This window comes from Oncorhynchus nerka, linkage group LG9b, assembly GCF_034236695.1.
Source record: "Oncorhynchus nerka isolate Pitt River linkage group LG9b, Oner_Uvic_2.0, whole genome shotgun sequence".
Taxonomy (NCBI): domain Eukaryota; kingdom Metazoa; phylum Chordata; class Actinopteri; order Salmoniformes; family Salmonidae; genus Oncorhynchus; species Oncorhynchus nerka.
Window position 1 is genome coordinate 6,738,137 of NC_088424.1, and position 15,356 is coordinate 6,753,492.

General features: G+C 42.9%; 1 protein-coding gene across 2 annotated transcripts in view; it reads left to right on the plus strand.

Annotated features, from left to right (window-relative positions):
- The window catches only part of LOC115114201 (nuclear receptor subfamily 2 group F member 6-like), a 33,243-nt gene extending 18,117 nt beyond the window's left edge, over positions 1-15,126 (plus strand). Inside the window, exons 4-5 of one of the 2 annotated variants that reach the window (XM_029642266.2) lie at positions 6,991-7,569; positions 12,777-15,126. In XM_029642266.2, coding sequence (XP_029498126.1) covers positions 6,991-7,569; positions 12,777-13,051 — 854 coding nt within the window. In that variant the 3' untranslated portion in view covers positions 13,052-15,126. The remainder of the gene's footprint in view (positions 1-6,990; positions 7,570-12,776) is intronic. The other variant, XM_029642267.2, reaches the window with a different exon arrangement.
- Positions 15,127-15,356: the final 230 nt, after the last annotated feature.

Below are 15,356 nucleotides of genomic sequence, written 5' to 3' on the forward strand. Positions count from 1 at the left end.
GAGGAGTGTGTACGGCCCTGGTTCGTGTGAGACCTCCGGTTTTGGCAGTACCTTAATAGAAAACACACCCACCGTGTCTGTCCCGGTCCTTTGTAGTCCGGGGGTGTAAGTGCCTGCATCAGAGAGCTTAATAGTTTTGATGGTTAGTAGGATTTCATCACCTTTACAAAGTTCAACAGTACTCCCAGGTTTCCCCCATCTAATGGAAAACCTATCCACCTTTGTGGGATTCCCTATGCCATAAGGATATCCTCTTCTCCAGTCCTAGAACTGTCCCAAGTTGGTTATCATGTAATCCCCATACGGACACCCTCCCCCATTACACAGGTAATGTCCCCCGTCTTTTGACACTCCTGTACACGGGTGTTAAAATCAAACAAAAATACCTCAATTTCTTCCCTGCCCTGTTGGCTCAAAATATGTTATCTTCCCATATTTATTCTCAATGATGAACATGACTTTCTCTCTGTTACAATACAGACTTCCTAATAGCCCATTAAAAAAAAACCTCACAGCTAATGTTATAAGACAGAATCCTGAACCACTTTCTCATTTGCGGTTCAAACAGTAATTCTAAACCCTCAACCAAACTGCTTCATTTCTAATGAATTCACCTTAACACTAGTAACTCAATATGACCCCATTCATTATACAAATGACTCTCCCCTGGGGCTGATCAGACCCCAGAAGCCAGTCATGATAAGGTCAAAAGGTCATACCATATTAGACATAAAGATCCCTTTTATCCTTACAATAGAAATAGTCACCTGTATAATTCAAACCCATAAAAAAAACATCTCATAAGGTTCCATATGTGAGCGTGCCTCTTTAAAATCTCCTTGCACTAAAACAAATCATTCTAACAGTTGTTTTATATATATATAATTTGCAGACCTTTTTCAATTTGGTCGTTTAAAGCTGCTCTCTCCCCCAAAATTATAATCCCAGGAGGCCTCTAAAAGTGACACCACATCCCTAACTATCATTCACTAATGCTACCTCGAATCAGAAACTCAATAAGTGAACTATAACTAAAACCTAATGATAATTCCCCTTTGACTCAAATCATTAATCATAAGTTTTAAACATCGTCTACGGATATGTTTACTTAAATGACCATGCTACCTTTAGATACAATTAACCCGATAACATTATTATCCAATGCAGTACTTTTTCTCTCTGCCGCAAATGTCGTACATTTCGCAGTGTAAGGAATCCGTAATTTAATCCCCGATATTTAATAAATATGCATTTTGCATTCCCTCATGGCTCTTTTAATTTACTTACTTATGGGTAACTTTCATCCGTTCCGGAACAAAGAGTTCTACCTAAACCCGCCAGAACACACTGTTCAACTAAGTTAAATCAAACCCAAAAATTGACTATAACCAATAAACAAATAAACAAAACACTTTTATCTCAACTTCTGAAAGGTTTACTCGAAGCCTCGATACACACACTAATAGCCATACAGTTTGCTCCGTTATTCCCAGTCTTCTGGTGACAAAAGTGTCGCGCTAGTGACGTCATCATCAAGCGCTCAATCTGCCAATTCGTAGCGACTTCAAATGAATTGTAAATAATTCTTGTTCGATTAACCAAACCTAATTTTTTCACATCTGTTCAAATCCTGAATTATAATTTACCACCCCAACCAACATCTCTAAATTCGCCAATTTTATAAAAGCTTTTCGATGGGCATAAATCATAATTGTCTCTTTGTTATCATTTAGAATCCATTTTGCTCTAAATACCTGTCTCGTCTTTGACTTAGTATTTTAATTACAACTCTATTCCCAATACGTTATTCACTTGTCTAATTACAACTCAGACCAGCATTAGCGAGTGCTCGCCTTAAAAATGCCTTGTCTCTGGGAACAGGGAAATCCCCTTAACCCAAACATTTACTCCTACAAAGACACCCAATAATTCTTATGATCCCTTCACGTCGTTCGTTTTAAATCTCTTGATGTTTCATGTAACTTATTTTTCTCTCTTTGAATTGTCGTCCCACAATATTTTTTCCCCACTGTCATACACTCAAACCACTGTGATTACCGTGCACTGTCCCTTTAAGATAAGACTTTTCATTTGTTCCCCGCAACGAGAACGGAAATCAGATCATTTTTAGAATACGTTACTTTTTGTTCAAATTCACTGGTGTTACCTTAACCAAAGATCAATAATCAGAAAAACAATCACAACTTCTTACGATTAAACTATTCTTACCTAATTTATAGTCCAAAGCGTTGCACTATATAGCCCCATTGAGTGTCTAGCAATTCCTTTGCTTGGCTGTAGGCACAAATCTGCCCGCCTTTGTAAAATATATATTCCCTATTCAGATTGAGTTCAGTTTTAAATTCTAATCATCAGAGTAAACTCAACCGAATTTCTCAATTTACTATACCCTAACATTAAACGTATCATGTTTTTGTGTTAAACTTCTCATGTCAATTGATTCATAATTAGCCGTAACGTCCAGGCAGGCTGGAATTGTATTGTATCTCTCCGGTATCCCCTCCATTTAACTTTAGGTAACTCTCTTCTATGATACATCTATTTAATTACGACTCTCATCTCAATACATTATTCCACCAGATCATTTTGGGCGAAATAGCGTTTTACATTGACATTGCCTCGCCATTATTTTTAATGACTTCTTTTATCAATTCTATCTAGAACACATAATATCCGTTCCGTTATATCTTTTGCAAACACTGGCGACCGTATTTTTCAGGCAAAACATGCAAATAGGTCAATTACGATCTAAAATCAATTTTAGTTAAACGGGAACCGAACCGTGGATTACCGTAGGTGAGACTGCGCGCTCACCACTCCCCTACCAGCACAATGGAATTTGACTGAGACTCTCCGCAAATATACCCATTTTCACAGTTATCTGAAGTTGTTACTCCGACATCTAGACAACAGAAAATAACCCAAATTCAAACGCCCATATCTCTTTTATTGGAATCCTCATCTACTAAAGTCTGACATTAAGTCTCACCATATACAATACATTACTGTTCTTTTAGGACTTTTACTAAGATTGTCGCTCCAAATCAGCCTACTTCTAGAGTTGACCGAAGACAAATAGACTGAGTCTCAAAAGTCTCCGTCCGCTCGTCGTTTACATTTAACATTTACATTTAAGTCATTTAGCAGACGCTCTTATCCAGAGCGACTTACAAATTGGTGCGTTCACCTTAAGACATCCAGTGGAACAGTCACTTTACAATAGTGCATCTAAATCTTTTAAGGGGGGGTGAGAAGGATTACTTTATCCTATCCTAGGTATTCCTGAAAGAGGTGGGGTTTCAGGTGTCTCCGGAAGGTGGTGATTGACTCCGCTGTCCTGGCGTCGTGAGGGAGTTTGTTCCACCATTGGGGGGCCAGAGCAGCGAACAGTTTTGACTGGGCTGCGCGGGAACTGTACTTCCTCAGTGGTAGGGAGGCGAGCAGGCCAGAGGTGGATGAACGCAGTGCCCTTGTTTGGGTGTAGGGCCTGATCAGAGCCTGGAGGTACTGAGGTGCCGTTCCCCTCACAGCTCCGTAGGCAAGCACCATGGTCTTGTAGTGGATGCGAGCTTCAACTGGAAGCCAGTGGAGAGAGCGGAGGAGCGGGGTGACGTGAGAGAACTTGGGAAGGTTGAACACCAGACGGGCTGCGGCGTTCTGGATGAGTTGTAGGGGTTTAATGGCACAGGCAGGGAGCCCAGCCAACAGCGAGTTGCAGTAATCCAGACGGGAGATGACAAGTGCCTGGATTAGGACCTGCGCCGCTTCCTGTGTGAGGCAGGGTCGTACTCTGCGGATGTTGTAGAGCATGAACCTACAGGAACGGGCCACCGCCTTGATGTTAGTTGAGAACGACAGGGTGTTGTCCAGGATCACGCCAAGGTTCTTAGCGCTCTGGGAGGAGGACACAATGGAGTTGTCAACCGTGATGGCGAGATCATGGAACGGGCAGTCCTTCCCCGGGAGGAAGAGCAGCTCCGTCTTGCCGAGGTTCAGCTTGAGGTGGTGATCCGTCATCCATACTGATATGTCTGCCAGACATGGAGAGATGCGATTCGCCACCTGGTCATCAGAAGGGGGAAAGGAGAAGATTAATTGTGTGTCGTCTGCATAGCAATGATAGGAGAGACCATGTGAGGTTATGACAGAGCCAAGTGACTTGGTGTATAGTGAGAATAGGAGAGGGCCTAGAACAGAGCCCTGGGGGACGCCAGTGGTGATATTAGTTTTCACCCGTATATAGCGATCACTGCAGTAATATATAGTAATCCCTATTCCTATAGGACTTTGAACTATAATATCGCCCCAAATATAGCTTAATCTGTAGAGTTGATTGAAAATGACCAACGGAAAAGCAACTCAATTGTTCCCCATAATCTAAATAAAGACCTTTATATCTATGGGGTCACTTGTTCCGTCTCTCCGCTGGATACATTGTTCAATCTGACATTTAACTCACCCGTATACAGTAATCATCGTTCATTTAAAAATAATCAGTATGTATTTTCCATCCTGTGAACCGCGTCCATAGAAGACTTTTGATCGGACATCACATTTTCCCCATAGGATATTCCTTCTGGGACTTTCAACGTAAAATGTCTCAAATCTCACTTCTCTAGACTAAGTTGACCTCTCCTGTGAACCACATCTATAGAAGACTTTTGATCGGACATCCAATTTCACTTTCAACGTAAAATGTCTCAAATCTCACTACTCTAGACTAATCACTTATCTTTTGATATTAATTTCTTTCAGCATTGTACAGGTTCATTTATTCTGTTCGCCTAGAATTACCCTGCCTTCTCACCAAGCCTAATTTATCCTCACCTGTTTTAAACAAATCTATCTGCTACTTTCCACAGTCAGACTACTTCCCATATACAGATAGACTATTAGGTAAAAACTTTATTTAGGTATGTTTATTGAATTATTGGCCATCCTATTTGTGCGGAACAAGCGTCCTAATTCTCCAATGCGTACTATATCACTCCTTAATAATCCTTGGCTTGCAAAACCAGGCCGTATTAAGCTCTAGTTTATTTGTTGGTAGCGCTTTCCCTCAGGTCAATTTCGGACCTGCTTTCATTTTATCGATATCCTGGTTAATACCCCCGGTAGAAACCCATTTTATTTGTTCGGAATATTCAAGCACCTATTATTGATCAAATTCAACTCCTTCATAACATTTTAATCAATAAATATCCTAAATAATCCCTCCCAAATTCGAGAATAAAGGCTACTTTACCTGCTGCCGACTGGGATAAGCATTGTTCGTTTGAATCTAGTCACCCTCTCTGTCCTCTGTGATAATACGCAGGCCTGTTTCAATTTTTACCTCAATTCAGAGGTCAGGTCTTTAGTAAAACGAGTCAAAACTCGTCCGTGCACGATTTTCCAGCGTACTACCTACAGGCACAGAGAGGGATTTTTTAGATCCGGCTCTCGAAGGACCAAATTGATAGAGAAATTCTAAATTACTCTATGCTTTAATTGCCAAAACCAATTTCACACTCGTTTCTATTCATTAATGAGGTGTAAGTTCATTAATTATGCATGAAGTAGATTGAGACCAGTCTTAAAAGCCAGGTAAAGAGCGTTTAATTCCAGAGAGTACTAAATGCTTAGACACATTACCACAGGTTATAAACTGAAAATGACGTCAGCGTTTTCCAAACGTTCCGTTTCACAAACAGAGGACCCCTCTAATTCTCAAGCCTCCGCGTTATCAGCACGAAGTCAAGGCCAGTCAGCATAAATCAACATTCCCGACCATTTTGGAGATGGCCCGTTCCCACCACCTGGAGATTTGTACAACTGAATGAACTTAAGGAACAGACCTTCATTGTTACTAAACTTCCTGACTACATTATATACAATTGTGAAAGGGAGCAAGAGGGACAGTACATTATAGCATTTGGACTAGTCAGTTTCTGATTGGAATGTATACATAATTAGTCATTTCAAACATATTTTCCTCTATCACCTACACATACTGACCAGCTCATGTTATAGACAGAAGCGTGCTACATGGCAGACCAATCCGATCTCATCTCTCGGGATGTCCTACCAACTCATTATCTCAGCCAATCATGGCTAGCGGGAAGGTTTCTGCCTTTTTCCGTGGCTAAACCAACTTTTTCCGTGGCTAAACCAACTAGGCTCTTAATTTAAAAATGTTATTCGTATTTACAGATTGCGTACGAGTTTGTTATTAAGGCACATGAAAGTTCACATGTTCCAGAAGGCATTTCTGCCCCCGCATTTTGATTTAAAAAAAGGTTACTCTCAAATGGTGCTACTGTGAAGTAGTGCGCCTAGTTTCCTGAAACGAGTCACATATGCTCCTCCTATAGGAGCATATTAGAGTGGAATTCTCAAGGTTATGACTCAACCAATGGCTTAATACATTAACTATGGTTGGGAGCATTATAGCAGTATTTGATATAGCCACGCTCTATTTCATCCTTACAAAGAAGCAAAATAATTTCCTTTTCTTCCTGAGAGCAATCAATCTGAAAACAAAGGCCATAATGTCATATTTTATCCCACTTTTGGTAATACAAATCTTTACATAGTAAAAAATGAACTCCAGGAGAGAATTAATTGGAGGAAATGTAATTGTAATGGATAATTCTGCTGTCTTTTGTTTTATTCTTCGGGATAACCTTCAATTGGAGGATTCTCGAAGAATGCAAGTCCTCCATTTTGCCCTCTTTTATTGAGGAATCTGTCTGCGCCCCTTTGTGTCAGCTTCACTCAGGAATTAGATGGTCCTTATCTGGTCAAGACCGTCTGTTGTTAATCTGCCAAACCACCTTCTGTGAGAGAGCATGCCCGACTCACTTTCAACTTCTCCCCCCTGCCCTCCCTACTTTTCAACCCAAATCCTAATCCCTTTCGTCCTCCCCATTTCCCTGCCCCTTCTTAACTTCCCCCCAACCTCCCTTTGTGCCCCCATCCCCACCCCAGCAGTTCAGCGCGGACGTATCCCCCCCTCACACTCCAGCCTCAGCCCCACGGGCATCCCAGTAGGTGGCGGTAGTGGCGTAGGAGGGGCTGATTTCTACAACAACAATGGTGGGCAGCCCGTGTCAGAGCTAATCTCCCAGCTGCTGCGTGCCGAGCCCTACCCCAGCAGCCGCTACGGCCACCAGTACAACCAACAGGGCCAGGCCACCGGTGCAGGCGGGGCCGTCATGGGCATCGACAACATCTGCGAGCTGGCAGCTAGGCTGCTCTTCAGCACCATTGAGTGGGCCAGGAACATCCCCTACTTCCCAGAGCTGCCTGTGTCAGAGCAGGTAGCTCTCCTCAGGTTGAGCTGGAGCGAGTTGTTCATCCTGAACGCAGCCCAGTCCGCCCTGCCCCTCCACATGGCCCCACTGCTGGCCGCTGCGGGTTTCCACTCCTCACCCATGTCGGCCGAGCGGGTGGTGTCCTTCATGGACCAGGTGAGGGTGTTCCAGAACCAGGTGGAAAAGCTGAGCCGGCTCCAGGTGGACTCTGCCGAGTACAGCTGTCTTAAGGCCATCGTCCTCTTCTCGCCAGGTGAGATGTCTGTTTTATTTTATTCCCACCTTGTACTCTATGCGGATTGTGTCTGTTGAGATTTGTTTTGACATGCAAATACTTTTTGACATGCATGTCAGACTTGATGACCTATATGTCGACCTGATACATTTTGAGACTTTTGACTACTGTACATTTTCAAACTATTGACTTGCATACTGTGACTTTTTACTAACATGCTGAGACTTTAACAAATGCACTACATGACTAAAAGTTTGTGGACACCTGCTTGTCGAACATCTCATTCCAAAATCATGGGCATTAATATGGAGTTAGTCCCCCCTTTGCTGCTATAAAAAGCCTCCACTCTTCTGGGAAGGCTTTCCACTAAATGTTGGAACATTGCTACGGGGACTTGCTTCCATTCAGCCACAAGAGCATTAGTGAGGTCAGGCACTGATGTCGGGTGATTATGCCTGTCTCACAGTTGGCGTTCCAATTCATCCCAAAGGTGTTCAATGGGGTTGAGGACAGGGCTTTGTGCAGGTCAGTGAAGTTCTTCCACACCGTTCTTGAAAAACTATTTCTGTATGGATCTCTTTTTGTGCCCGAGGACATTGTCATGCTGAAACAGTAAAGGGCCTTCCCCAAACTGTTGCCACAAAGTTGGAAGCACAAAATCGTCTAGAAAGTCGTTGATTTCCCTTCACTAGAACTAAGGGGCCTAGCCCGAACCATGAATAATAGCCCCAGACCACTTTTCCTCCAACAAACTTTACAGTTGGCACTATGCATTGAGGTAGAGTTCCCCTGGCATCCGCCAAACCCAGATTCGTCTGTCAGACTGACAGATGGTGAAGTGTGATTCATCACTCCAGATAACGTATTTCCACTGCTCCAGAGTCCAATGGCGGCGAGCTTTACACCACTCCAACTGATGCTTAGCATAGCACATGGTGATCTTAGGCTTGTGTGCGGCTGCTCAGCCGTGGAAACCCATTTCATGAAGCTCCCGACGAACAGTTCGTGTGTTGATGTTGTTTCCACAGGCAGTTTGGAACTTGGTAGTGAGTGTTGCAACCGAGGACAGATTATTTTTACGCACTACGCACTTCAGCACTCGACGGTCCCGTTCTGTGAGCTTGTGTGGCCTACCACTTCGCAGCTAAGCTGTTGTTGCTCCCAGACGTTTTCACTTCACAATAACAGCACTTACAGTTTATTGGGGCCATTCTAGCAGGGCCCAAATTTGACAAACTGACTTGTTAGAAAGGTGGCATCCTATGCCGGTGCCATGTTGAAAGACACTGAGCTTTTTAGGAAGGCCATTCTACTGCCATTGTTTGTCTATGGAGATTACATGGCTGTGTGCTCAATTTTATACACCTGTCAGAAATGGGTGTGGCTGAAATAGCTGAATCCAGTCATTTGAAGGGGTGTCCACATACTTTTGTATATGTAGTGTATTTCTAATGGGAAAGCATATCACTCTATATCAGGGCTTTCCAAACCCTCTTCCTGGAGAGCTACAGTACAGTCCAATACATTTTGCTCTTCCCCTTATGTAACGCACCCAATTCTAATAATTAGCTGGTTGATAAACTGAATCAGATTAGGTACAACTGGGGTTGGAGCAAAAACCTACGAGAGGGTTTCTCTCCAGGAACAGTGTTGGGGAGCACTGCGCTACGTTATCTAATGGTAACCAAGCACCTGTTGACTGAAATCACGAGGACAAATCGTGAACACGGTTATACTGGTAGACTTGAGGAGTGTGGTACCCTCTCCTGGCACCACAATACAAGTGCAGAGTACAATCACAGGCCTTATGTAGATGTATGGTAGTGTGGTGTTTTTCAACTCCGGCCCTCGAGGAGTTTACACGACAGCACACATTTTATTTCAGCCCCCGAACAAAAACACCTGATCGAGGGTTTGATGATTAGTTGATGAGTTGAATCGGGTGCCCAGTTAAAAATTTTTTTTTAAAAGTGTACTTTTGGGGGTGCTCAAGGACGAGAAGAGAAAAAAAAACTGTTGTGGTCGATATTGTAATTGAAAGGTCTGCACTGCACACTTACCCTGAGAATGTGATCACGCTCTCCGTAGCTGACGTGAGTAAGACCTTTAACCTCTTGCGTCCCCCCGACACGCAGGCGTCCCATCTAGACATCTGGAAATGCAAATGCACTACACTAAATGCTAATAGCACTCGTTAAAACTCAAACGTTCATTAAAACACACATGCAGGGTACTGAATTAAAGCTACACTCGTTGTGAATCCAGCCAACAAGTCAGATTTTTAAAATGCTTTTCGGCGAAAGCATGAGAAGCTATTATCTGATAGCATGTAACACCCCAAAAGACCCGCAGGGGATGTAAACAAAATAATTAGCATAGTCGGCGCTACACAAAACGCACAAATAAAATATAAAACATTCATTACCTTTGACAATCTTCTTTGTTGGCACTCCTAGATGTCCCATAAACATCACTATTGGTTATTTTTTTCCGAGTAAATCGGTCCATATATAGCCTAGATATCGATCTATGAAGACTGTGTGATCAAGGAAAAAAACAGCGTTTTATAACGCAACGTCATTTTTTAAAATTAAAAAAGTCGACGATAAACTTTCACAAAACACTTCGAAATACTTTTGTAATGCAACTTTAAGTATTAGTAAACGTTAATAATCGATCAAATAATGTCCGGGTAAACCTCAACCAAAATATCCGGTCGGAGACCGGAAGAACTGGGCTGTCTCTTGTCCGTTTGACCAAGAAACAAATCCTAGGCAAATGACAAGACTGTTGACATCGTGTGGAAGCTGTAGGTATTGCAACCTCGGCTCCAGTTAATGTGGTTTTTATTCAACAATACATTCAAGTGGCACATTGATATATTTTCCAGTTTTCAGTGATCAGATTTTCCTGCGCTTTTCGATGAAACGCACGTTCTGTTATAATCACAGCCGTGATTTAACCAGTTTTAGAAACGTCTGAGTGTTTTCTATCCACACATACTAATTATATGCATATACTATATTCCTGGCATGAGTAGCAGGGCGCTGAAATGTTGCTCGATTTTTAACAGAATGTTCAAAAAAGTAGGGGGTAGGATCAACAGGTTTTTTAAACAGGTCAATATTCACAAGGCTGCGTGGCCAGACGGATTACCAGGACGTGTGCTCTGGGCATGTGCTGACCAACTGGCAGGTGTCTTTACTGACATTTTTAACATGTCCCTGATTGAGTCTGTAATAGCAACATGTCTCAAGCAGACCATCATAGTCCCTGTGCCCAAGAACACGAAGGCAACCTGCCTAAATGACTACAGACCCATAGCACTCACGTCCGTAGCAATGAAGAGCTTTGAAAGGCTGGTAATGGCTCACATCAACACCATTATCCCAGAAACCCTAGACCCACTCCAATTTGTATACAGCCCAAACAGATCCACAGATGATGCAATCTCTATTGCACTCCACACTGCCCTTTCCCACCTGGACAAAGGAACACTTATGTGAGAATGCTACTAATTGACTGCAGCTCAGCATTCAACACCATAGTACCCTCAAAGCTCATCACTAAGCTAAGGATTCAGGGACTAAACACCTCCCTCTGCAACTGGATCCTAGACATCCTGACGGGCCGCACCCAGGTGGCGAGGGTAGGTAGCAACACATCTGCCACGCTGATCCTCAACACTAGAGCCCCCCAGGGGTGCGTGCTCAGTCCCCTCCTGTACTCACGACTGCATTGCCAGGCACGACTCCAACACCATCATTAAGTTTGCAGACGACACAACAGTGGTAGGCCTGATCAACGACGAGACGACGAGCCTATAGGGAGGAGGTCAGAGACCTGGCCGGGCGGTGCCAGAATAACAACCTATCCCTCAACGTAACCAAGACTAAGGAGATGATTGTGGACTACAGGAAAAGGAGGACCGAGCATGCCCCCATTCTCATCGACAGGGCTGTAGTATAGCAGGTTGAGAGCTTCAAGTTCCTTGGCGTCCACATCACCAACAAACTAGAATGGTCCAAACACACCAAGACAGTTGTGAAGAGGGCAAGACAAAGGCTATTCCCCCTCAGGAAATTAAAAATATTTGGCATGGGTCTTGAGATCCTCAAAAGGTTCTATAGCTGCAACATTGAGAGCATCCTGACTGGTTGCATCACTGCCTGGTACGGCAATTGCTCTGCCTCCAACCGCAAGACACTACAGAGGGTAGTGTGTACGGCCCAGTACATCACTGGGGATAAGCTGCCTACCACCCAGGACCTCTACACCAGGCAGTGTCAGAGGAAGGCCCTAAAAATGGTCAAAGACCCCAGCCACCCCAGTCATAGACTGTTCTTTCTACTACCACATGGCAAGCGGTACCGGAGTGCCAAGTCTAGGACAAAAAGGCTTCTCAACACTTTTTACCCCCAAGCCATAAGATTCCTGAACAGGTAATCAAATGGCTACCCGGACTATATGCATTGTGTGTCCCCTCCCCAACCCCTCTTTTACACTGCTGCTACTCTCTGTTTATCATATATGCACAGTCACTTTAACTATACATTCATGTACATATGTACATACTACCTCAAAAGGCCCGACCAACCACTGCTCCCGCACATTGGCTAACCGTGCTATCTGCATTGTGTCCCGCCACCCACCACCCCCTCTTTACACGACTGCTACTCTCTGTTCATCACATATGCATAGTCAATTTAACCATATCTACATGTACATACTACCTCAATCAGCCTGACTAACCGGTGTCTGTATGTAGCCTCGCTACTGTTTTTCACTGTCTTTTTACTGTTGTTTTTATTTCTTTACTTACCTATTGTTCACCCCATACCATATTTTGCACTATTGATTAGAGCCTGTAAGTAAACATTTCACTGTAAGGTCTACACCTGTTGTATTCGGTGTGTGTGACAAATACACTTTGATTTGATTTTAAAATTTTGACATGTAAATTAAACAATTTTGCATTATCATGCTTGAATGACCAAAATCAAAAACACAAGATAGAAATGATACAATGTGTAATAAACAGGAAAACAGAAGATAAAAAAATTGTAGGTGTACAACCTTTTTAGTTGTCGGTTAGAATCTTTTTCTTGTTGGTGCAAAACGAAAGCAACCCTTCATCTTTATTTAGGGTCCCGTCTCAATAAAGTACTGCTCCCTCCCACTTTGTCCTCACCTCAACAATCTCTTCCTCCCTTCTTCCATCTCAGATGCGTGTGGCCTGACAGACCCAGCCCATGTGGAGTCTCTGCAGGAGAAGGCCCAGGTGGCTCTGACAGAGTACGAGCGGATGCAGTACCCAGGTCAGCCCCAGCGCTTCGGCCGCCTGCTCCTCCGCCTGCCCGCTCTCCGCGCGGTGCCCGCCAACCTCATCTCCCAGCTCTTCTTCATGCGTCTGGTGGGCAAGACGCCCATCGAGACTCTCATCCGCGACATGCAGCTCTCCGGAAGCTCTATCAGCTGGCCCTACGTCCCTGGACAGTAACCCCGAAATGAAGTCTCCGTCTGTGCAGTGACGGCAAGGACCACAGGTTCCTCTGACTCATCCATCTGTGTGATCAAATGCTAGCACCAGCTGGACATCATACAAGTTGCACTGCCTCCATGAACTGAGCTCTCCATACCAGCCTAGCGCCAGCTCGGTCTATTGCCAGCACACTGGTGCCAACACACCTACTGTGCGCCATTATGGCAACCTGAGTCAGCTATGCCATCCGCATGCCATAGTGACTTACATACACACATTAATGTCCTGCCAATAGAGGTCACTGGAACCATGCCTCATTTTCCACATCTCATTGCCTTTGGTGCAAAGACTTTCAACATCAACATCAAACCAAGACGGAGATCACTCTTGGTGAAATTCTGGAGAATTCTGGTAGAAAAGCTTTATATATGCAAACACAGAAGTGGTAGAGGAAATGGAACTGGGACAAGACTTTTCACCCGAATCTTCATCGTCCACTGAAATTTCACTCAAAACGTAATTGTCCTTAAAGCTAGAATCCTTACTTGCTACATCCATTTTTGGACTTATAAATGAATTATATATACCCATTTATTATTGAAGAATATAACTTATAAATAACTTATAGTCTCAAACCATCGTTTAAACTACATTGTTAAATGTACCTACAGTATCTCCAAGCCCATTCCGCAGCTTTTTACCAAAACAGAGGCGGGGTGGCTGCTTTGTTATTGTTTCAATTAAGGATTCTAGCTTTAAAGAGGTTATAGATATGACATTTGAACTACTAAATCAGCCAGGCAGATAAAGTGGAGAGACTTACAGAGGGACTCAATGATAGTTTCCATGTACCACTCATAGGGCTCTTACTTGTTGTACTGGGCAACTTTTCAAACTCCACAGTCACACAAATATTGATCGATACCTCACAAGACAGCAGAATGCCATGGACGGATTTCTTCTAAAGGCAACCTCTCTGTCATTGTATAGTTGTTCACCACAGACTGCCTTCTTTTCAACAACTGCCTTTTCAATATGAATTCGGACACTGCAGTGTGAGTAGATCATTCAACTGGACATATTCTTTAAGATTAACACAGTTTTTTTTTTAATACGGACTGATATTTAAACTACACCTGAAGATGATGAATGCAGCTGATGTGAGTGACAGGCTGATTGTTGAAACAAGGCTGTTCTCAAGTGACAAAAAAAGTATTTAATCAAAAAGGTTGTGGCCAAATGGTTTCCCTGTGACATATCACCATGCTGAAAGGTTGTGGCCAAACGGTTCACCTATGACCTGCTGGTAGTTGGTACTTTCAAAATGCAGAGAAATCGCATCAAAACTCATTTTAAGTGTTAAGAAGTGTATATACTGTAGATTTAGGGAACCAAAGGTTGTCCTGCTGCATGTCACAATTTAGTTATTGATCTGTGTTTCATCTCTACGAAATGGGATTAGAAGGTAAAGTTATTTTTTTAAATGTTGAGTTCACAGTTTCTTTTTTAAAACATGAACATTTTCATGTGAAAATACCTCTACCATTCCTCGAGATGTGTCAAAAAGATGCGATTCTCCATAGCGGTGAAAATGACACTACACTGGTGCAGAACAAGAGGCTACCCCTGAGCCAATTGTGTTGCCACCACAAAGCAATGCATTCCACTAGCTCAATGCAGAACACTTAGGCAATATGGGAGTTTGTTGTCATGGCTGTTTGGTGATGTGACTGCTGCAGCCAAAATGACAAGGTGAGTGTGTGGATCGTTTCTTTCCTTAGTTGTGTCAGTTACCGCCATAAGAATGTCAGTTAGATGTGGGCAATATGTTTTGTACTCAGAAGCTAATAAGAGAGGAAATTAGTAATTTGTATATACACTAGATGAGTTTTGGGGTGATGTGTTGAAGCCACCGTGCCTCCATCTTGGCACTCCCCCACCTTGTAAAAAATGTTTTGGAAGCTATAGAAATGCATTTATTAATGTCTACGTTCGTTTTTGCCACATTGATTCTATTTCTGACACCTTAATTCATGCGTTTAAATTATATTATGTGAGGTAAGCAAAAATAAAAAATGGAAAAAATATATCAACATTTTTGTAGTATAATTTTTTGAGATGACTAATGTTACCATCCCTACTAGAACAAACAATACTTAACTATATGTAATTTTGTCATTGAAACATGTAGAATTCCATTCATTCCCATGGAGGACTGCTCCTACTGGGGAGTACCAGTACGTATGTATAGGCTTTCATCAATGAAAAACTACTGTAAATGTTGTTTTTTACAAATGTCGGGAAAGAATGTGTTGCATGATCA